Here is a 23,920-nt window from a genome sequence, read left to right on the forward strand (position 1 = left end):
GTAGTTAACCTCAGTTACTGCTTTGACATCAGTTATATTTAGTCTGTGAATAGTTTAAAAGAAGAAAATGCTAAAACGCTGACCAGAGAACAGAAAAGTGCATATATATTTGAAAATCAAGTTCTACATAATGATTAAAGGATTCAAACAATTTAGTTAAACCTAGATTTACATTTTACTGTTTGTATAAACCAATAACTGGTTATAAATCATTAACCATTCTGACCGACTGTCAGAATCCCTTTTTTATAGTTTTCTGCATTAGTTTCAGCTTTGTCGTTTTGCTGTTCTCCTTTTCATTATTGATTACATTTCTGAGTATTTGTTTTACTTATAACTATCAGAACAACTTCAAGGTCTTCATTTTGTTGTTGTGGGTTGGAAGCTAGTAGGAATCTCTGTGTTGTTAACATCTTTTGATATTGAGATCTGTGATATGCTGGTTCAGGGACTCATGGAGGTCTAGGTAAATTAACACCTTTAGGTGTTAATTTATGGATATAGACAAACCTCCCTTTCTCAGGGCTGTTGGAAAGAGCCATAACTGGAGATTCCCCTCTTCTAGTGCTAAATTTTATGCACTTTGTAAGAGTTTTTATCTTAGACCTTTACATTTCTGGCAGGACTAGAAGAATTTCCAAGAGGGGGAGGAAAGACATGATGGATAATGCAATCAAAGATCCATTTCCTTACAAAACTGGCCTAAAAAGGCAAATGAAATAATAATAAAGATAGATAATGAAGCAAATGTAGGAAGCATGTGATGCAGGAGAGGAATGTAAATCTAGTGGATGTTGTTGCCTTAATTACTACCTAGTAAAATTTTTCTTTAGAAAATCAAAATTTTTGGCTTTCTTGCACATGTGCTTTTTCAGGTACTCAAAACGGTAAAATAATGTAAACTTTGGAGGTACTTGGGCACAGGGCACAGTACATCAAACATTCAGAAGACTTTAATGAACCAAACGGATTTATGGTCAAGTATGAACCTGCAGCAGTTTTTGGAGGCCCTCTCATCTATTTGACTGACAGTTAATCTTACTTCATTCAAGTTCCCAGCTAAATTATGTGTAATAAAAAAGTCAGTACTCTTCAAAAAGTTATGAATTGTCACCCAACTGTTCAGAATTTGGAAATTCAAAAGACACAATATAAGTTATTAAAGATTCAAAAGAAAAACATTTCATTTAATGCAATTATGGTATAATTCATATTTTATTGATTTTCCTTCTATTTTTTCCATAAATTTCCACAATCTAACTATATCTTAATGGCACTAGCATTTCTTAGACAGTTCCCCTTGCTCAGTAATACTTAAATGTCTGGAGTTTTTAATAAAAATCTTTCACAGTCTTTTTCATAGTCATTTTTCTGGAGATTTGTACTGAAGAGATGAGTTACTCCTGTAGACTGCTGTTGGAGAATATAAATAGATGAAATAGTTCTCCCTTCTCTTCTGCTTTCTTTGTACTAGACCATCTGTAATGTTAAGTTGAAAATAAAGTTTAAAGTTCCTTAAGCACTATCTAAACTTAATCCTTTCTCTGCAGGCATTAGCAATCTGTACCCACCTGGTACCTAGTTTTGAGGGTGCATGGAAATATCCCTTTTTGTGTCCATTACAGTAAAATCCTGTTGGAAGATTTCAGATGACAATTAGAAAAATAGAGAAGGCCTTAAGAATTAGCTGTATTTTATTCCCAGTATTATGGAACTACTTAAACTGTATTTTTTCCCTCTTAAATAAAATATTCTTTTAGAAGTATTGCATTAACACTTTGCTGTAACTTTGCTAAACACTGTTGAGGTTTGGGACAATGCTTTGTATCATTTAGATTATGACTAAATGGATGTTTTCAAAATCCCTTTGAAGAAACAGGATCAGTCAGTTTTTAACTTCCCAGAAAGGACATTTGGGCAGCTTTGATTTTCCCCAGTGTTCTTCTTTTGTAATGTTTTCCTGGGAGGCATATGAAAGATTTACAGCTATAGAAATCTGAAAGCTGGCATTAACCCGAGTAAATACAATTTGAATAAAAGTTGTAGATTTTTTTTTTAGTGCAAGCCTTAAAGTTCCTTGATAGGCCTGGGCAAAGCTCCTGCAGGGCAAGGCCAAGCACAGGGTCCTGCACCTGGACATGGAGTGATAGGATAAGGGAAAATAGCTTCAAAATGAAAAAAGGTCATTTTAGATTAGGTTGCAGGAAGAATTTCTTCACTGTGAGGGTGGTGAGGCTTGGAAAAGTTTGCTCAGGGAATTTGTGGATACCCCATCCCTGGAAGTGTTCAGGGCCATGTTGGATGGGGCTTTGAGCAGTCTGGTCTAGTGGAAGGTGGCTCTGCTCACAGCAGGCAGGTTGGAATTAGATGACCTTTAAGGTCCCTTCCTACCCAAACTACTCTGTGGTTTTATAACTGGAGGGGTGTGGAGACCTTGAAGAGAAGGAGTGCTAAGTTCCTGAGCACACCAAGGCATCAGATCAAACACAGGACAGTTTTTCTTAAGCATCACAATTAAGAGAGGCAATAACTACAATTATATGTACTTCTGAAAATTGTTTTGAATGGCAGACACTTCTTTTGCATAGTCTATTTTTAAGAACAAGTGAGTAAATTCGTCCAAATATTCCATCTTCTGGGTTTTTAATGTATTTTGTTTCCCATGTTTAAATTCTGTAAATTATCAAGGTATCAAAAACAAATTTATTATTCATGCTCAGTTAGTTTGATTCAGGAGAGGTGTGAACATCTAAATGATTGTTTTATGTAAATTCTGTAATATTTTAAAGACTCAGCTTGTTACTAGAAGATTCGGTTTAAGTTCCTGTGAAGATGGTCAGTAGTAGATTATTTTTTTGTTTGTTTGTTTTCAAGAAATACAAAAATAGCATGAAATATTCCGTTTCATAAAAATAATTAATTTTTGTTTTCTAAAGGAGTTGGATTTTTTTTCAACTACAAATTCTTAATACAACACTGTGAAGGCTTTTCTCTTCTTGATTTCCACTGTCCATAAAAGTCCACATGAGTTCTTGTGCTACTGTGTGAGAGGATTCTATCTGTAATCTATGAACACTTAGTTCCTTCTTCCATCGAAATTTTTGGGCAGTGGGGAAGAAGTGGAAGAATGTCATTTTGCTTACTATTTTGGGACTGACTTAGTTTAACTGGTAGCAGTCTTTTTAACCGATATCAGTCTTTTTTGTTTAAGATAATTTCTGTTCTGTAGCTCATGGAATGATGGTTGTGGGTTTGTGACACATGTGAATGGATTTAATATCAGGCAAAATGAGCCTCCTGGGGAAAAGAGGAGGTTTGGGACTACCCCTTTTCAAAGTGTCTTGGTCAGTAAGTACAGACTGCTGTCAAAAGCAAGTGCTGTTCTCCAGCCCCAGCTTTCTGTCCTTCAGATCATTGTGCCTGTTGATGCTCTTCTGTAGTAAAACACACTAGAAAATTAATCATGTATTTGCAGAAGGAGAGATACAGTGTAGATTTTAGGTGGATCCCCTCTCTAACCCTGTTCCCCTGTGCTGGTACTTTTCAGGCATCACCAACATGCAGTTGAATGGAGAGGCAGAGAAAAGATGCTATTCTTATGCTGACTTAAAGCAAACGTTGAATTAGATAAGGTTAGGAAAATGGAACCTTTCCCCTCTGAATGTGATCAGGTGTTCATGTTATTGTGGATTTACAGATTGATTTAGTTCAGCCAATCTAATGTCCAGCTCTAGGGGAATCTTCATCCTCCCATACATGGGTCTGTGTTTCTATTTTTGTCTAAATTAAAATGTGTTCAGTCTCAGGGTGAGCTAGCCTACACAAATGTTAAATGGTCCTTTTGCTTTTTTTTAGCTTTATTTTGAGGATTAGCGATAGCTTTGCATGGAGAGCTTTGGGATTATGGGTAGGGTTGGTTTCTGATGATTTGACTTTCAGAACTGTCTTACTATGGATCACACACATTTGGAGCATATTTCACAGGATATTGTGGAAGCTGGAAAAACTCATTCCTTCAGAAAGAGATTGTAAGAAACAAATATTCACTCCATGTACATAGCACTTTATTTTAACTGTACAGGCCAGAGTTACAGTCTGTACAGTTAAAATCTGTTATGTGTGCCTACATTATGAAGTTTTTTTTTATACTTTAGCTAAAGTCCTTTTTTAAAACAAAAGAGTTGGTCTAAAGGCAGCATGCAGCATCTCTATAGGAAAGAAAAAAGACACTTATTGTGTAAAGTCTCATGGATTCTGACAGTTGTTGACCTGGTGTTTGCATTAGATTATCATATTTAATATGTATCAATTAATGTGTCTAAATCCCATCTTGGATGCATTTATATTTTCAGTCTCTGTGACATTATGCAGTAATTGTTCCATAACTTAATTACATGTGGGGTGAAAGTGCATATTCCTTTATTTAAGTCTGCATAGAGCTGGTTTTTTTGGGTTGCAAAATAATGATTATTCACACTTTTTTTCACAATATTGCTAATTATAGAGTTTTTTCTGATATTTCACTTTAAGTTAACTCTTTTCTAAGCTGAAGGTCTCCAAAATCTGTATCCCTTTCCCAAACAAAATACTTCTGATTTTGTCTTTGTTACTGTTTTCTGGTTCTTCTTTATCCTTTCTTGTGATCTATAGTTGAAGCTTTAGGACATTTGCAGAATTTAGTTGAATTAATAAGAATTAGGTTGATGTTTCTGTCCTGGTTTATTTCTGATCCATTCCTAATAATTCCATTACCTTTTAGACTGTTGACAAGTATAGGAGAACTCTGTAGTGAAGGACAAGCTGTTTTTCTAAGGGACGGACTGTAAGACACTGGAGGCCATCTCTGAATTTGAGCCAGAGATGAGGCTCACTGGGTAATGCTTATCTGTAGAAGCTGCTGTCAGAATGCCATGAAGAACTCAAATCTTTTTCTTCAGAAGGCAGATTTACTTAGATGATATTGACTGAAAAGAGGAAAGCAAAAGGCATAAATAAAGTCTAGTAAACTAAAGTCGATTCTGCCTTTAAAATAGAGATATGATAGTGCTGGAAGAAGGATTTTTCTGAAAGAAATTATCAGTACAGTAAACTTCTTCTTTTTTTTAACCCTGATATTTATATGCTTTGACTTCTTGAAATGATTGCCTAGAGAAGCAGGAAGACCTTTATCTTCATTATTGGCATTTGATGTTTTTAATGAAAAATAAGACCTTTTATGTGTTTGCTTTGTTCTTAGGCATTTCCTTAACCTGAATACTGAGGGCATTCTTTTGGGATTTGGGACATGTGGGGACTAGGCTGGGTAGAGCCTAGAAACCAATTTTCTCACTTCCTGGGCATATGCTGTAGTCATGAGTCTGTGATCTAGTGGTGATTGCTGTGGCTGCTGGTCTGTTGCACCCTCAGGCAACATTACAAGTGGATGGAGACATCTAATGTTTCTTAATGCTTCCCTATCTTCTAAGGGTGGGAAGTAGCAATCTCCCACTTCATCAGCATGACTGAAAATCTGAATCTCCCTCTTCAAGTTTTTAAAGACATTTGTCTCTGTGTGAAATGCATAGGTAATTTAGAGGCAGTAACATGAGGATAACCTTGGAGCATTCTGCCCACTCACAGTATGTAAAATACTGGTGAGTTAGTATTTATCTAGTGAGTCTATATTCAGTTCACCCAACTTAGATGATTAAATTTTTATAGTGGTAGTATGAAAGTCTATTAAACAGTTTGGCAATCCTTTTAGGAAATGCTCAAACATCCTGAAACGCAGAAGGGCACAGAGGAGAGTTAGTGTGGAGCATTTAATGAGAATCTTTGTCTCACAGTCAAGAAATGGGAGGCCTAGAAGAGGCAATCATGCATATAAAGCAGTTTAAGACCTATTTTCTTTTAACTGAGTCACTCTAAATAGAGAATTTGCTTCTATTTTATGTATTGAAGTTTCAGAACACTTTTCTGGTATCTGATGTCTGTTCTATTACCTTTGTACTGAACCCACAGTCTGAGCCATGCTCCTGTGCTGTAATGACAAGGTACCAGCTCACTGGGACAGTGCAATTTGGGAGGTGCAAGCCTGTGGACAATCTGACATTTTTGGGAAAGGGAGGAATAGAAAGAATAGAAGTTGTAATGTTCTAGTAACGTTTAGGGTAAAAACTTGGAAGATCAGTTCTGTTGAACCTGCAAAATCTTTAGTACAGAACTGAAAGTATTGTTAAAAAAACACTACTCCAAAAAAGCTGGTTTTGATGCAAAGAGTTTAGTGAGCAATAGAGCTATTGCAGTTTAGTTATTCTGTTTAGTTACAGAGTTGCCTAATGTCCAGTCTGATAGGAAAAGCTTCAATAGCTTTAGGTACTCCCATATGGTCTCTTCTCAAAATATCTCAATTTCTCACTTAAAATCATTCTGAAGGACCCACAGAATCTCTGTTTTTCTCCTTGTTGTCTACAGCACTTCTTTCCTCCATGTCCTTCTAGTCTCCTCACTAAGTCTTTCACACCTGTTGTTGGGTAACCCTCACTGTGATTTCAGAGATTTTATGTTAGTGCTGCCTATATTTCATAAATAATATCTTCAGGAATCTGGGCTAAATGTATTCAGTAGAGCTCCTTCTGCTCCCAGCATAGACTGAGAAGTGCATATGGAACATAGAATCAGAATATCCTGAGTTGGAAAGGCTCCATAAAGACTGAGTCCATCTCCTGGCCCAGCACAGGACAGCCCCAAGAATCACACCATGTGCCTGAGAGCATTGTCCAAACATTTTTTGGGCTCTGTCAGGCTTGGAGCTGTGACCACTGCCCTGGGAAGCCTGTTCCAAACATATTTTCATTCTGAGGGATGGCAATATGCCCCAAAATACAAGGAGTTTAAGGAAAAAATGTACATAGTTTTAAATATAGACTAAATTGTCTTTTAGACTAAACTTTTCCCCAGCCTTATTTGTGGAGCCAATTAAACAGCTTGGTATATTTTTCAAAGGATGTGGTATGAAGCAGAAACAGAAAAATTCAAATTTTATTTAGAAGATTTACAATCTTTTAAAGTGGAAATATTTGCATGTAGAATCTCCTTGTAGCAGGCATCAAGCACGATGAATAACACTCTGAGCTATCAGTCCTGGTAAGTTATTTAAACAGAACTGTGGTGTAAGTACTGATGGCTTCTGGAAGTATATCCATCATTAACAACAGAAACAAAACCAGTCAGACTAATGATTACAGAGTTTATTGTTTAATTTACACTTTAATATTATAGACAATGCATGTTTCTAGTGTGAAATTTTTAATGAGCATTATTTCCATTCTTCTTTTAGGAGCCAGAAAAATTGTTCCTCTCGAGGCTTCTCCTCATGAAAGTGAACCCAAAACTCCAGACACAACAGTCCAAGACCCATCACAACGAAAAGGATATCAAGAATATGCCATTCAGCAAACCCCATATGAACAGGCAATGAAAACAAGCAGGTAGTTTTGAAGTACTTATATTTGTGTTCATGCAGAATATGAATGAAGTGCTTCCCCATCCATTTTCATGAAACTGGGATATTTTTCTGAGACCTTTAAATAAAGGAACAGCTGAAAGTTAACTATGAATAAGCTGTGTAATTTAAAATGTCTTTGGAGAATACATTTTTTTAAAAACTAAGCATTTCTGTCCATTATAGAATGTCCAGGGAAATTTCAACACATTATGTTACCAAGGTTCACTACTGTAAATATAACTGCTTGTTTGGTATTTTTTAGGTTGGGTCCAACTCAGCTGAAAATTTTTACATGTGAATACTGTAACAAGGTGTTCAAATTTAAACACTCCCTTCAAGCACATCTGAGGATTCATACAAATGAGAAACCTTACAAGTGTTCTTACTGCAGTTATGCCAGTGCCATCAAAGCCAACCTGAACGTTCACCTGCGGAAGCACACCGGGGAGAAGTTCAGCTGTGATTATTGCACCTTCACTTGCCTCAGCAAAGGCCATCTCAAAGTCCATATTGAAAGGGTTCATAAGAAGATTAAGCAGCACTGTCGTTTCTGCAAAAAGAAATACTCAGATGTTAAAAATTTGATCAAGCATATGAAGGAAACTCACGACCTTCAAGACAAAAAGGTGAAAGATGTTTTTGATGAGCTTCGCTTGATGACACGAGAGGGCAAAAGACAGCTTCTCTATGACTGCCATATTTGTGAGCGCAAATTCAAAAATGAGCTGGACCGCGACCGTCACATGCTTGTTCATGGTGATGAAAGACCCTTTGCTTGTGAGCTCTGTGGGCATGGAGCCACTAAATACCAAGCCCTTGAGCTTCACGTTCGAAAGCACCCTTTTGTATACGTGTGTTCTGTGTGCCTGAAGAAGTTTGTCAGTTCTGTGAGGCTCCGTGCTCACATCAAAGATGTGCACGCAGATCTGCAGGAGGATTTTGTTTTTAATAGTTCTATCAACCAGAGCTTCTGCCTGCTTGAGCCAGGAGGTGACATCCAGCCAGAAGCCCTTGGTGAACAGCAGACACAAACTACGGGCGAATCGACTGTCACGAGTATTGATGCTGTTAACACCCCACAGCCATCTGCTTCTAAAGGCGAATCAGCAGCTGCAGCTGTAAACCATGATGGTCAGCATAATGGTGATGTAAAAATTGATGCAGTCCTTTCCTTAGAATTAGAAAATCCTCTGGTGAAGAATGCAGCAGAGACACTGTGTCAGACAACAGATGTAGCAGTCCCAGACGTTCAGCCCTGTGTAGCATCAGAGTGCTTCCTGCTGAAAAATGGTACTGCTGGCCCTGAAGAGTTAAAAGGTTCTCCTCCAAATGAAGAGGAAGTTAATCAATGCAGTTCTGTAAATGATCAGGGTGAAGAAATTCACCTTTTACTATCTGAAGACAAAAGTTTAAATGTGAGTCAGAACAACACAATGACTGAGAACCTTCCAGTTCTTGAAGAGAGAATCCAGTCTGTTCCTCCTGGTGAATCAGAAACAAGCAATCCACCCATTCAAAATTCAGCAGAACCCACGGACCCTTTGGCAGCAACAGAAGCTGGTGCAGCCACCAGCCCCCAGGCAGCCTCTTCCAACACAGCTACAGCCAGCGGGGGGAACGGATCCGTCGCCTTCATGCAGATCCTGGACAGCTTGCAGAAGAGACAAATGAACACTGAGCTGCGGGAGAGGATAAGGAAGGTTTATGGAGACTTGGAATGTGAATACTGTGGTAAGGAGCAGTAGAATTATGTTTGGGGTTTGTTAAATCTTACGCAATGAGCTATCTTTTTCCTGCTCCTCCAGTTTACAGTGTTTGATATATTGGTGTATCTTTGCAGCAGAATTAATTTTGTACTTCAGTATGGATTCTGGGGTCTGGGATTTATTTTTTGCTGTACAAATAATGTGAAATGAGTCAAATCTCCTCAAAAAAACCCACTAGTAGAATATAGCAAAGCAGTTCCTTGCAAGGCTGAGTTTTCTGTTGATGTGAAATTTGATAGAATTAGATTATTTCTGTCCACATGGCATCTCCCCAAGTCACAACTTTCACTGGGGCCAAGCACAGCAGATTTAGGCATGTGATCAGCATTAGCTCAGTCCGTGCTTTAATGCTTGAGCTTCATTATCAGCTAAGTACAAAATCCAGTTTTTTTCATATAGTGTAGGAGGATGTATAGTAATATACTTTCTGTACAATAGAAACATAGATACTAGATAATTTTGTGTCTTATTTTGAACCAGGTCCTTTGAGATGAAAATTTTAATTACATGGTATAAAATCAAGACTATCCTGATTGTAATTGTTTGGGTTTTTACATTTATGAAGTGTGAATAACACACCATTCCCACTTATTCTAACTGAAAATGTTTGTGTTTATTTAACTAGAAAGAAAGCAATTCAGGATTTATTTTGTAGTTTTTATTCTTGAAAAGGAAAGGAATTGAAGTCTGAAAAAACAAGTTTTTGAAACATCATAACATTGTATATTAGATGAATTGCTTTGAACATTTTGGTGCCATTATGCCAAAAAGGCTTTTAAGAAGTAGTAACATAAACGAAAGTAACAAAAAATATTTTAGCAGTCTCTTTTAGTGTACAGTTGCATTCAGATTCTTTGCATAAGAGAACAGATGTAAAGGACTTTTTCTTTAGGAAAAAGATTACTGATATGTATTAAAGTTGCTCTTGTTAGGCTGTTTCAGGATGTGTAACATGTGTAACCTTTAGGCAAAGGTGGATTTGTAAATATGTTTTCAGTAGTGAAGGGTCTGTAGACAAGTTTTCATCAAAGACAGAAGGGACAGGATTCAAACAGTGTGTTTTATCCTGAAAGAAAATTGGTTATCTTTTTGAATTTTCACTAACAATTGTTTAGGAATTACTTTCTTCATGTTTAATTTAATTTTCAGGCAAGTTGTTTTGGTACCAGGTGCACTATGACATGCATGTCCGTACGCACACTCGAGAACATTTGTATTACTGCTCCCAGTGCAATTACTCTTCCATCACCAAGAACTGCCTTAAGCGTCACGTCATCCAGAAACACAGCAATATTTTGCTGAAATGTCCCACAGAACATTGTGACTACTCCACTCCAGATAAATACAAGCTCCAGGCACACCTTAAAGTTCACACAGATCTGGTGAGTAGCAAACCAAATGTGTGTTTGTCTGAATTCAGTGTCTTCTTCAGTGTTTGTAATTCTGTGGAAATACTTGAAGACATAACTCAGGGTTCTAACCTGTGTGTTCTCTGCACACTTCTGGGAATACCTGACTTAGAGTAACTGGATATTTCAACATTCTCAGAGCTGTTTCCAGGGGAGTATGTCTGTATCCATTTTCTCCCTTTGGCTTTCCCAGTATTTTCAGGTCCTTTGAGTTGGTACTATTGTTACATTACTTCATTCTGTGAACCTGAATTCCCTTCCTTCATAAATAGATGACTTGTGTAAAATGAAAATATATTCTTCTTAATAACTACAGACAAAAAATATTTAAGTTATTAAAAAGGATTTTTCCCTAGTATCTCCACCTAGTTGCAGTTGAACATCTACCATTTTCTGTTGTGTTGACAAAGACAGAAAGATCACATTTTAAAGGTTTCTGTCTTGTTCAGAAAGCTCTCCAGCTCAGAGTGCCATGTGCTAAAACCAGGTCTTGGTAGACTATTGGTCAGTATTTCCAACCGTTGAAGTTACTTTAAAGGTATTTGGAACAGAGCAACACTTCACCTCCTTACTCTTCTTAAGCAGTTACTTCTGAAGAACTTTAAAACCAAACAGAAGAGATGACACAAAAAGGAAAAATTTCCCCCCTTGTGTCCTCCCCTTCTGTAAATAATTGAAATGGAATCTGAATTTGTTGTGAAAGGTGCAAAAAATTCACATAATAGACTTTCTTTTTGGATGTTTTTGAATTCATTATGTTTACAATGCCCATCTGATAGCAAAAATCTGTGTAATTGATGTCTAAGAACACTTAAGAAAAAAGAGTCTACAATTAGCTCTCCTGTATCCTTCCATAAGTACCTGGTTGTCAAGTCTGATGAATGTCCAACAGCTCCCACCAGGAAGATCATTTTCATAATTCTAAATAGAACTGAGAAAATTAATTTCATAATTAAAACAATTGTGACAGCAAAATCTTTCAGAAACATACTTACTGATACTTACTGTCAAATATATTTATTTAAATGTATTGAAAAGTTAATGTATTAGATTTTGGCAATTCTCATATGGTCTTTGTGCCCACTGCTTGCTATATTTACTCCATGCATGCCTCAGTGAAAAGGACCACTTCTTCAAAAATATATCTATGCGCAGTTAAATGTGGAAATCTACTTCAATTTTAATTTGAAAAAGCAATTATTAATAACTAATAAAATTTAACTTCTCTGGAGACAGAAGATATTGAAATGTCAGTTCGGTTTCTTGTGTGGATGCACATCCTGCATCACCTCCTTGCTGGCTGCATTTCAGCTGGATCCCTGCATTATTTGTAGAAGATAAATGATGGGTATTGAAAAGGAGCTTTCCCTTCATCCTTGTATTTATCACTGTATAGCCACCCACTTTAATCTCTATGCAGCACCCAAGTCTTGCACTGAATTTGGGATTGGGTATTCCCTGGCAGATGATGATGGGGAGTGTGAATGTGCTGCCTTTTGCCTTCTGTGTTTGCTACACATTGCTGTTACAGGGAAGATTTTTACTTTTGAAGCATGGGAATTGAGGCAGGGCTTGATTCAAAACCAAAACTTTGTGTATCTTCTCTGATTTTCAGTACTCATCTTTTGCTCCTAGGGCTTTTATTGTAGAATTTTGATATTTATTGGCATTCACTGAGCTCTTTCAAAGTTCAAACTGTGACATGACCAATCACTTCAGTGTCACGGGACCTAGGAAAGGGCTGGGCAGTTTCAAATTGCTTTAGGACAATCTATATTGTGACTGAGCTCATGGTAACATTTAAGGGCAGGGTGTGGAATTGAACAATGCTGAAGTAGGTACCAGAGTTTGTTTACAACCCCAAGTGGCTTTTGCCATACTCACTGTGCTGAGCAGATAAACACCACAGAGAGGTTTGTCTCTGAACATATTTTAGGTCTATGTGTGTAATTGATACTGCAGTGTTAGCACCTCTATAAAACTGCAGTTCAGACCCAGAACCACCACCCTTTTTGGTGCCTACATTTTCTTTCATGCACATTTTGGGATGTAAATTATTCTTGTCCTTGGAAGGATACTTAGAAATTCCATTATGCTGTTGACCTTTCATGTAATAGCGGAGCTGTTGGTAGGATGTGAGATGCTCAAGCTCTGATTGCTTATTTGCCCTTCCTGAGGAGAGTAAATTTTCACATGGTCAATGCTCTGGCTGTGTTACCTCTGCCTCTGGAGCACTGCTGCGGAGCAGTCAAGAATGCAAGGTACTGCAAAGGGAAGCAGTTAACAAAAACATCTCTGATCTAATGGTTGGGCACTCAGTTGGAAGTCAGCTTTTGCTCTTAGTCCTCACTTCCATAATGAATGTCAGCTTGGCATTTGTTTTTACTGATAGTTATTTCACAAAAAAAATGCTTAAGTGCTGTATGCAGGTCATTTTGTCATTTTGTGAGCTGAGTTCTGCTTCTTGCCAGACTTCAGACAAGTCTGTCTAAACATCTGCACATTTTTCTGTAGCCTCCTTCACATGTGTGCACAGCTGTCTCCTAGGTACATCACATCCTTTCAGCTGAGTTGCATTTTAATGGGACATCAGTTTAATGCAGGAATATTTTGGGAAAATTTTTATTTGAACATCATGACAACTGTGGTGAAGATTTCTGGAGATATTCACTCCTCAGAAGTGTAACTTGGGGGTCTAATTCTGATCCCATGAGTGTTAGAAATAAAATTTCTGTTGGTCTAAATAGATATGGGAGCAGGCTTTGGCCCTTTATTCTACTACAAAATTATGCAATCAAATATTGTCTTGAGTTGTGGGAACTTTTCCTGGATATGTTCTGTGACTGCCAATATTTAGTAGACGGTTTTAATTTTTATTTTTGTGACTGTATACTTGTATACGTACCCTTTAAATTATCTTGAAACACATGCCCCAGAGAAATAAAATTCTCTTCAGAGCACTATAAATGGATAATGCAGTATAGCTGATGCTTTCTTAGCACAATCTTAATTCATTTATATAAACAGAAATGCATTGTGATTATTATTTCAGTGGCCTTATTTAATAACAAAATAGTATAAACAGGAAAATTTTTGATAATATTAGACTAATTTATTTTCACTAGGTTTAAGAATACTTAATTCTAATTAAAGTACCTAATTAAATTCCTGTTTTATGGAATGTAAACAACACTTTCAGTCAAAAACCTACTTTACTTAGGAATTATTTTAAGTTTCTTATATTTTCTCAAATTGGCTAATAGGGATGTTGAGCAAATATCAGGCAGTAATAGCCTTTGACATTTAAACAGCTGATTGGACTTTGCAGCTGGTCTCTAACAAAGGTAGATGCAGTTCTCTCTATGCTTCACTTCTGTTTCTGTCCTTCAAAAAAACCTTCAAAGGCATTTAAAAGGCAGGTATTCCAGTAAGACATAACAAAAATAACTTTCATTCTTATCAAAAGAAAACTTGCATGCAGAAATGTGATTCAGGTATTACTGCAACCTCAGCCTTCAAAGGGTTTCTGTCATCACCTACAGCCAGGGCACCTGAAGAGCTGGAGCTGTGGTGCTGGGGAGCTTTTCTGGGGCTCCATGTTGTGATCTGGGTGCTCTGAAATGCTTCATTTGCAACAGGGGTTTTTTGAAACTGTTTTGAGAGTGGTGGGATTGCACTGAAGGACTCACACAAGCTCTCAGGGCAGCAACAGACGAACACTTAAGCATTCCAAGCTGACAGCATAAGCTCCAGTACTCTGGCACTGGCCTGGATGCCCAGCAAGTAAAGGTTTGGCTTCAGCTGGGCACTCTCTGGAGAAACTGGAGCTTGACAGACACACTCTGAAGGGACTCAGTGCTCCTAGGCACGCTCTGTTGCACTACAAAAGATAACCCTTTTGAAGATCACTTCTGCAGAACTTGGTGTGGATAATTTTCTAACAGCTTGAAAAAAGCTGTTGGCATTATTTCATTATTGAAGATTTTGTTACCATCATCTTGTGGAAAGATGAGTTCTCAGCACCCATCCATTCATGTTGCTCTATCGCTCTTGATGCATTTACTGATTATTTTGGTTTTTCTTCTAAGTTATAGGTTTATAGCCTTGCCTTCCTTGAGAATATTAATAGGAATGTAAAGTTGTCACAGTTAACAGCACGTCAGCTGAAGTAGCATGTGTGTAATGGAGTGTTGAATTTTTTTTTTCTTATTTAACATTTGTTTCAATCTTCTGGTCACACTGAGAAATACTTAATTCAGTGAGTATTACAGACCAGCAAAACCCAACTGTTCATTAAAAATATACTTTTTTTCCCTTTATTTGTTGTATATTTTGAAATCAGATAGATAGCAAATTTGAGGAACAGACTGAGATCTGTCAACACATTTCAGCTCAAGAGCCCCTAAATGATTTTGTGCTGTTTTTCTTATATGTGCCAAATTATGAATGTGATCCTGCAACTACATCTTTGAAAAGGTGCAAACACTGCTATGTAGCTTTGTTATGATTAATCTACCAATCCTTATTGGACTAATGTGTTCAGGTAGAAATCCAAAATCATCAGTAGCAGATTTAGGTTATATCATTTGAGAGACCCTAATTCCACAAACTAACATCTCTTGTTCAAGGTTTTGTCAGCTTTGTAAGCTCCTTGAATCTCTTCCAAAACTCAGCTAGTATTCTCTGATGCTCCTTTTTCCCCCTTAAGATTCTTAGGGCTTAAAATGATGACAGCCCAAACTCCATCATAGCAAAGTACTGCCCTCAGGCTGGTAATCCTTGTGTAGCTGCCATCCCCAGTCCCTGGTGCAGGTTTTCTCACAGGAGCAAATGACTGTCAGCTCCGGTAGAATTCTTCTTGTGCCACTGCCACATTAATGGCACTGAGAGCTTCATGTCCTACAGTCGTGGGAGTGTTTATTGCTATTTCAGCCCAACTGTTCTAGGGCTACTGCTGGTTTTAACTTGTAAGGTTCTTCAACACAGGGATTTGTTTCTCAGAGGTACATGAGACTGCAAATGCTGCATCTTATTCCAAAACCTGTCTGCCATGAAAACTCATGAATTTTTGCTTTCCTTTCAAGAGAGGCCTCCATTTACAGCTGTACAATTGTACAGCAACATCTGGACAATAATGACGTCCTTGTACAGTCCTTCTTGATAGTCAGAGATTCTCTTTGGTCAAAGGTCAAAAACTGGTAGAGTCCAGGACCCTTAGCCTCCTGTGATCTCCAGTTTTCTCCTTCATAGCACAGGGGTCTGTCTCATTTTGATCAATAATCTTCTTCCACACTCCTCAGGAAGTTTTTCTGTCCTCCTGGAATAAGTAGTGAAGTGTCTGTTCTGTGGCTTCAGCTCACCTTTTCAGAGATCTCTGGTAGGTGAGCAGCTGTACCTCTCCAACCAAGTAATGTGTTACTTGGGCACCAGCCCAGCTGTCAGGACTAACTAGACACCCTCCATCTGTGGTTTTCATAATCCACTTATAAATTAATCTACTCAGTGCAGAGGCGACTATGACCCACTCATTTGATTGAGCATCCAGTGCCAACAGGTACTTCTGGAAAGATCAGTCTCTCCAATTTGTATTGTGACTGTGGTAAGCACAACAGTGACTGTCAAGGTTTAATTTAAAGTGTAATGGAGAAAATTCCTATATTTTTACATGGAGTTAGATGCATTTGGAAAAACATGAAAATTACAATGAGACTGAAATTGCATATAGGAAAAAAGACATCAAAACTCTGCAGTTGAACTTGACTGATAATGTTAAATCTCTTATAATGTCAGTGACACTGAGAAAATCCACAGCAGTCTTTAAATCAAAATAGTAGAATAAGACTTTATCGGTAATACATAAAATGCTGAATATTTATAAAGTAGTTAGAAATGTAGACACTGAACAAGTAATGGCATCTGTCATTGTTAACTCTGCTGCTCAGTTTCAGGCCATTTTATAAATCCACATAGTGGTGGTTGTTTTCAGAAGATGTAATCCTTAGGTTTCAGAAGGGTGGACTTGTGAAAAAAAAGAAGAAAAACCTCTAAATATTACTGCTTACATCAAATACTTTTTCTTCTGTTATGTGACTTGATCTTTCAACTCCTGATTTTCTACAGAGTCAGTCAGAATATAATGCTTACATTTATTGTGCATATTCTCGTCTGCTGTAACTTGGAGCTCTGTATTCATGAGGATTAATGATGTGCTTAGAGTCTTCTAATATTTCTCCTTCACTTATTTCACTATAAATACATTCATTTTTTCCTTAAAAACTGAACCTTGAATTATAACTTTGTTGAGAACCATGTATTACTGAATAATGACTATAGTGATTATACCAGTAGACTGAAAATGCAATCTTTCTTTCTCACTTAAGGATAAAAAGAGTTATTCCTGTCCTGTGTGTGAGAAGTCATTTTCTGAAGATCGACTTATAAAATCTCACATCAAGACAAATCACCCTGGTAAGAAAAAAATCAAGGAAGATTTCTCAGTCTATTGCAATAAATGGATAAGAGTTTAGAATGAGCAGTGTAATGTAATCACATATTTCTTCTCTTTCCTAAGAAAGAGAAGAATCTATTTCTAATTCAACTGGTTTAGAGGGAGAATTGTGTTGGTTTTGCAGATGTTAGAATTTAGAGTGAAAAGTGTTACTGTTTGAGCATGGAATATGTCAGATAATTGTGCTAAGAAATCTGTCTTCATCTGGCAAAGGGTGAATTCAAATTAAGCACTGGAAGTTTGGCATCAGCCACACCTCCTGTAGCAACCCAGGAGATGTAAAATTCCCACTGGACTTACATGAACTGACAGGAATGTGTTCAGGGCTCATGCTTTGTCTGTAGGTGCCTGATGGGAATGCAGAACTGGCCCTGTGCATGCCCAGGTCCTGTGGGCTGGGCTGGACCCCCAGGGCCAGCTGGAGTCTGCAGCAGGGCTCCTGCTAGAACCAGCTGGGATGTGATATGGCCAGTAGTAATGGAGCTGGCAAGCCTGGCTGGGTCCAGCAAACTGCTCCAAACTCTGTTTACACCTTGCATTCTGGTGCCCTGGTTTATCAGTGCAAGTACAAAATAACATGAATGTGGTCAGTCTGTGTGCTGGGCCTGAGTAAACAATCCTTTCTCAGATCTTGGGAACTCGATGCCAAAATGCTGGTGTGGGGACTGATTTAAACTCACTGATGTGAACTCAGCAGTCACACTGGTGTGTCCCTAATTTCCTGCTGCTCAGGCTCTGCGTTACATTGGATAGAAAGTCCTGCTGCTACTGCAGAGGAGGGAGAGGTGACACTTTCATTAATTCATCTACAGTGCTCCTTATCACCTGACATAATTGGATACAAAGAAGGAAAACACTGGTCATGCTCAGACTGAGTCTAAGGGAAAAAAATCCAATTAAAATGATGTAACTTTCCTTGTCTTTCTTGTCAGATGTACAGCACAATAGGTAAAGCAGTAGTTTGTCTTCCTACTGCCACTAGATAGTGCTAGACCCGTGTTTTAAACAATTTCCTTCACTTGAATTTTGTCCTGGACTCCCACTTCAGCTCTTTAGTTACTAAACCTCTTTATTTGCAGACCACTCCAGAGCAGTGTGGTTGGAGGGCTGGTCGTACGTCAGAGGACATGTCTGATGCAGGAAATTGAGATGAGAAAAGCTTCTGAACTATACTGTAGTCAGGAGGTATAACACCAGTAAGCATAGAAATTGAGTCTCAAGAACTGTGCCTTTGAAGCCTTCGTGCTGCCTCAGGCAGGGAGCATAGGAGACTTCCCTACGTAACAGGACCTGAGAACTGGCAGGACAATGATGTTCTGTGCCCTCACATGTTGTTATTAGCCTGTACTGGTCCACTGACTGCTGAATGATCAATGTGTGCTATGTCTGAAGTCCAGAAATACCAGTTAATTCTGGAGGCCTGAAGTACTAAACTTGTGGATTTAAATACTCCTGAACAATTCATGTGGTATCTGAATCCCTCTAAAAAAGTATAGCGTAAATTTTTTTTAAATTCAAGTGGGTCTTTTAAACTCTTACAATAGAAGTAAGGTTTTAAAAAGTAAGGTTTAAAAATCTGCACCAGTATTTTGTGTTTTCATTTTTCATTCTTGTATCAGGGGTGAATAGAGCTTAAAGGCAGAATAGCAGATTTAATAGATGTATCTCTGTGGCACTAAAGAAATACTACATCTACGATATGCCTATGCAACAGTTATGCAACAACCCTGTTTTAATATATGGAGGAGAATTAATGCACAAATCTTTTTTATTTCTGTGAATTTTCTTCTTGTAATCAGGAAGAAATCCTTGTACACCACACCTAATTACAAGCCATATAAATGTGAGGGGTCTGATGGTATAAGCTATTAAATACTGCAGTGGCATGAGTGCAGTTTTTTTCAAAAATATAAATTAAAATTAATGAAGATGAGAGATGGGTACTATTTAACAGGAATTGAATTTTAAAACAACACATCAAAAATTAATTTAAACTGAAACACTTTTCATATTTATCATTAAAATGTCCTAGAACTACCCCTCTCCTTCCTTTCTTAGTATCATTCAGCATGCCCTGCTCCCTTGTCTCTTCTGTTTCATCAAGTAGAGAGTATGAAATCAAAAAGTCGTCCTTCCTCTTCCATATTTGCAGAGGAGTTGAATTTTGGTCCCATGAAGGCAATGAGACAAAAATCTCCATAGACTTTGGCAGATTAGTATTTCAAACCAAAGAGATAAGAGAGCTTGTCTTTATTGCCCAATGATTTTTGTACTCAGCAGTGAAGGAGGAGTCTTGGGTTCTGGTTCCAGCTCTCAGAATTATCTGCCTTTCATCCACTGTCAGATTTAATATATTTCTTAATAGTTCTGAGGCATGAGAGGCATCAGACTCCATAGCTCCCCACTGAGCAGACATCCTAGCCTGCAGTCATGAATGAAGGATCTAAGCCATGAAAGGCAGAATGAGGGTTCAGACTTATGGCTGTATTTTTCATTTTTTGGTACCTTAGAACTTATCTCTGCTCAGTTCATGGGCTTTTATAGTTACCTTTTGAGGTTATTTTCCCTGTGCATATGAGTTCAGGCAGGATTTTTGTGATTGCGTTCTGGGACCGATCATCAGGAGACAAGGTGATTTTGGTAAAAATCGAAGTTTAGACAGGAACTTTCAAATTTATAAGTTTTGGGGCATAATATGTCACCAGCTTTCATGTCTTAATGTTTAGATTGCATGACTGTTGTACTTTCATTAAGTCAGGAGATAGCATTTCATTCATCTGACATGCATTGAGCAATTTGATTTATTTTTAAAAGCATCTGGCAGTGTTTTCATTATGCGTCTGGGCCATTTTAAATTAAACTTCATTATTTTGAACTTTTTCCCTGTGACAACCAAAACATTATCTCAAATGAAGGAAATACAGAGAATTGAGTGTGTCTAGCTTGAGTAAGAAAAGACCAGGAGAGGAATCTTAATTGCTGTCTTCAGCAACCTAATTAAAAAGAAGACAGAGATAGATTTTTCTTGGAGCTGTACAGTGAAGGGGTGTCAGTTGAAACAAGAAGATTCTGACTAGAACTAGGAAAACAGTTTTGCCTGTAAAGATGGTTAAAAACTGCAGTGGGCCAAGAGAGGCTGTAGAATCTGCATCCTTGGATAAGTTCAGAACAGGACTGGATATGACCCCAAGCAACTTGATGTAACTTTGAAAATGGAACTGTAAAGCTGACTCTGCTTGAGTAGGTGACCTTAGAGGTCCCTTCCAGTCACATTTATTCCATGAGCCTGGTTTTCCCTTTAAAGTGCCTGATTATCAGAATTCTGACCATTGTAGCTGTGGCTGAAGTGAATTGTCTTCAGATCCTTGACATCTGGAAATCTGGGGTGAAATAATGAATAAAGCTTTTGAAAATATTGAAGAAAAAATTGCTAATTTAGCTTATGGGGAAGGGTGACAGTAATAAAATTTTCTTTTGTGCCAGTGGCCTAATCAAGTTTTTTTATATTTAAAATACTAAATTTTTTTTAAACAGGCAGTGAGGACAGTGAGTTCACAGATCAGGAGAGAAAAGACAGAGCATCCTAAAAGGCCTAAAGGAGAAAAAGGTCCTTGTGCTCTTTGCTCAAGTCAGTTTTGAGTGGGAGTAGAGGAAATACGGCTTTTTAAGAGTTGTACTGAATCAGGATCTAGCTCTTCAATGTTACTTAAAAAATAAATTCCCTCATGTCCTTCTGGTTCTTACTACCTTTTGCATTTTTCTCAGAGGTTTCAATGACTACTATTTCTGAGATTCTTGGCAGAAGAGTTCAGCTGAAAGGACTTATTGGAAAACGAGCTGTGAAATGTCCCCACTGTGATTTTTATTTCATGAAGAATGGATCAGACCTTCAACGTCATATTTGGGCTCATGAAGGTAAAACTCTGGTTTTAAGCTTTTGGGAATATAATGAGTCTCATATTCCCCTGAAGCTTTGCTGACATTAAAAAAACAGATTTAAGTTTATTTCTATACTTGAATGTAAAACTTTAAGCTACATTGGAGGTTAATTAATTAGTTTAATGGATTCTGTATCACATATGGAACTTCACACTCAGAACATGAACAGACACTTTAAATGTTTTATAAAAATTAAAAAAATTCTGAAGCAATTTTTTTCCAAAACATATTCATAAATATCAATAAAGTATTCTATGTGAGTAAGGAGAAGTAAATTAAATATATGCTCAGTATTTTGAATCAAGTAATTTTCTGTATCATCTTATGAGTCTCTGCTGCTCCTTTTACATTTGTCCAAAAATCCTTGGTCTGGAAATTTCTTAGTAAACCAATTGAAATTCAGTTCCTTTGATTTATAAATATAAATTCTGTGAGTATTTTAATTAAATCCTGTAGAGCATGGCAGCTAGCTGCCACAGACACAGACAGTAATCAAAATCCCCTAAGATAATGCTCATCATATTTATGACTTTTTTTTAGGGAGAAATTCCAGTAATATGGCAACACGTGGGTTAAAAATGCCTTGAATTTAAAATATTTATGCAGGAAAATCTTATGTCTACCCAGTCTGTGTATTTTTATAAAAGGTTACAGCTTACAGGCTCTTTAGTCATGTTAGTAATCTATGGAACAGATTGCCTGTGATTTTAGGTTCTTTAGCCATCCCTCTGCATAAAGGGGATAATGGGATTTGGTGCTCTCAAACTGGTATCTTGTTCCCAAAGTGTTCCTGTATCGGTATTTGTTTGGATGCTCTAACTCTGAGCTTTCCGGCCTGTGTAACAGAGCAGGGCTCCTCTCCAGTGGCCTTTCCTCCATTAAGGAGTTTAGGTAAGCTAGAATGTAGGTTAGAGAAATTCCTCGTTTATTCTATAGACAAAGTTCTTTTATTCTGACTGGAACTGGGAACCCATGTCATATAACTATCAGGAGAAAGAGGTGAATAGAAATTTCTTCCCAAATCAAAGTGTGCAATCAAATCTGCTTAAAGCAGGTTGTAATTCTTCATGCTTGTAAATCTAATTTTAAGGTCACGAACATCAATCTAAAATGTGGAGACCCTCATGAAATTGTTGAACTATTCTGCCAGTTCAGATTTATTCAGCTTTTCTTTGAAGGATTTACTTTGTTCTTATAGACCTTCTGTTAGATGACCCACTCTATGTGCTTTGGACATATCTCTGTATATGCTTTGGACAGTTTGAGGGAAGTGAAGTTTTAAGTGCTTTTATATGCCTGAACCATTAGCAAATCTGACACTAATTAACAATAAAACACAGCTTGCACATTTAACTTCTGCTTTCATGTTAACTGCCTCATGAAGCACTCCTCCTTACTACAAGTTTCCTCACTGTTGATTTTAGGATACAGAGAATGGGAGTTATCTGAAGACTTCTAGAGGGAGACACGTACACCAGCTCAGCATAAACATAGGCAGCCTGGATTTTACTTCTAAATGAAGGGTAGGCATAGCAAGGCCCAAATATCAGTACCTGGCCAAACTCAGTACCTGGCTTCAGTAGGGCAATATTCAATTGTGAAACTCCTCTTTTCTCTCAGCAAGTCATGAGCTCAGCATCATTTACACAGAAGCTGTAGATGAAATTTTTTACTTGTAGAGATCCAAATTTTGAAGTGTTTCTCTTTGACCATGTTGCTCACATGATCTGAAATTTCTTTGAAGCAAAAGTCCAGCCAGGAAAGGCACAGCCTGGTTGTTTCATGGTATATTTTTTTCATTTTTAGGTGTGAAACCCTTCAAATGTTCCCTCTGTGAGTACGCCACTCGCAGCAAGAGCAACTTGAAAGCCCATATGAATCGTCACAGCACAGAGAAAACCCACCTTTGTGATATGTGTGGGAAAAAGTTCAAATCAAAAGGCACTTTGAAGAGCCATAAACTCCTTCATACTGCTGATGGTAAGTGCAATAAATCTGTTATCTATTTATTAAATCTATTTTAGGACAATAAATATTGGCTGTACCACAGGCCTTATTAACAAATGCTTTTCAGTTGAACACTTACATGTGATTTATAGACTTTGTTTTATTCCCAGGAGACACCATTTGGGAAATAATTCAAAACTTTGTGAAATTAATTTCTATGAAAGACAGCTGTCTCTGAAATATTAGGTTTCTCTGAAATTCTTGTTGGCTTTGTATGCCTTCCTTGTTCTTACAGAGAATTGTTTATCTCAATAAAAATTTGAAATTGCCAATAGTTCTGTGTTTAAGTGTCTTACTGCTTTATTCTATGAGAATATTATTTGAATCCTGGTGTCTGATCAGCCAGTGGCAAACCTGAGTACTTACTCTCTACAGTCTCACACTCGGCACCTCATTTGCCCTGAAGTTTTATTATTTCTGTGATGATAACTGAAAAAAGCAAGATGCACATCCAGAAAAGTATCCTATTTTATATCAAAGCTTAGAGCACAACAGGACTTTATTATTATGTGATTATCATACTGGAGTAAATTATTTAGCAGAATAAGTTGTTCAGACCTTCATTATGACTTAGTAGCATGATCTTTGTCACTCACGCAATTATCTGAAACCTCATTCCACTTTTTATTGACCATTTTATTTACATTCTTTTTTTTTTCAAATTACATCTTCAGAGAAAGCACACAATGCTCTCTTACATTTTTAGAATATATTTGAAGTTTCTGTGTCAGAGATGTTTTTTAATGCTTATGTCTGTGTGTTCAAGTGGAAGAGACGATCCCTTTTACATCAATATGCTACATCT

At 37.4% G+C, this 23,920-nt stretch overlaps 1 protein-coding gene across 4 annotated transcripts in view; it reads left to right on the plus strand.

Annotated features, from left to right (window-relative positions):
* The window catches only part of ZFAT (zinc finger and AT-hook domain containing), a 75,610-nt gene that overhangs the window by 23,551 nt on the left and 28,139 nt on the right, over positions 1–23,920 (plus strand). For all 4 annotated transcript variants that reach the window (XM_068180512.1, XM_068180523.1, XM_068180533.1 and 1 more), the window contains exons 5-10: positions 7,319–7,469; positions 7,749–9,217; positions 10,402–10,634; positions 17,042–17,129; positions 20,935–21,084; positions 22,915–23,088. In XM_068180512.1, the coding sequence (XP_068036613.1) occupies positions 7,319–7,469; positions 7,749–9,217; positions 10,402–10,634; positions 17,042–17,129; positions 20,935–21,084; positions 22,915–23,088 (2,265 nt within the window). The remainder of the gene's footprint in view (positions 1–7,318; positions 7,470–7,748; positions 9,218–10,401; positions 10,635–17,041; positions 17,130–20,934; positions 21,085–22,914; positions 23,089–23,920) is intronic.

This window comes from Anomalospiza imberbis, chromosome 1, assembly GCF_031753505.1.
Source record: "Anomalospiza imberbis isolate Cuckoo-Finch-1a 21T00152 chromosome 1, ASM3175350v1, whole genome shotgun sequence".
Taxonomy (NCBI): Eukaryota; Metazoa; Chordata; class Aves; order Passeriformes; family Viduidae; genus Anomalospiza; species Anomalospiza imberbis.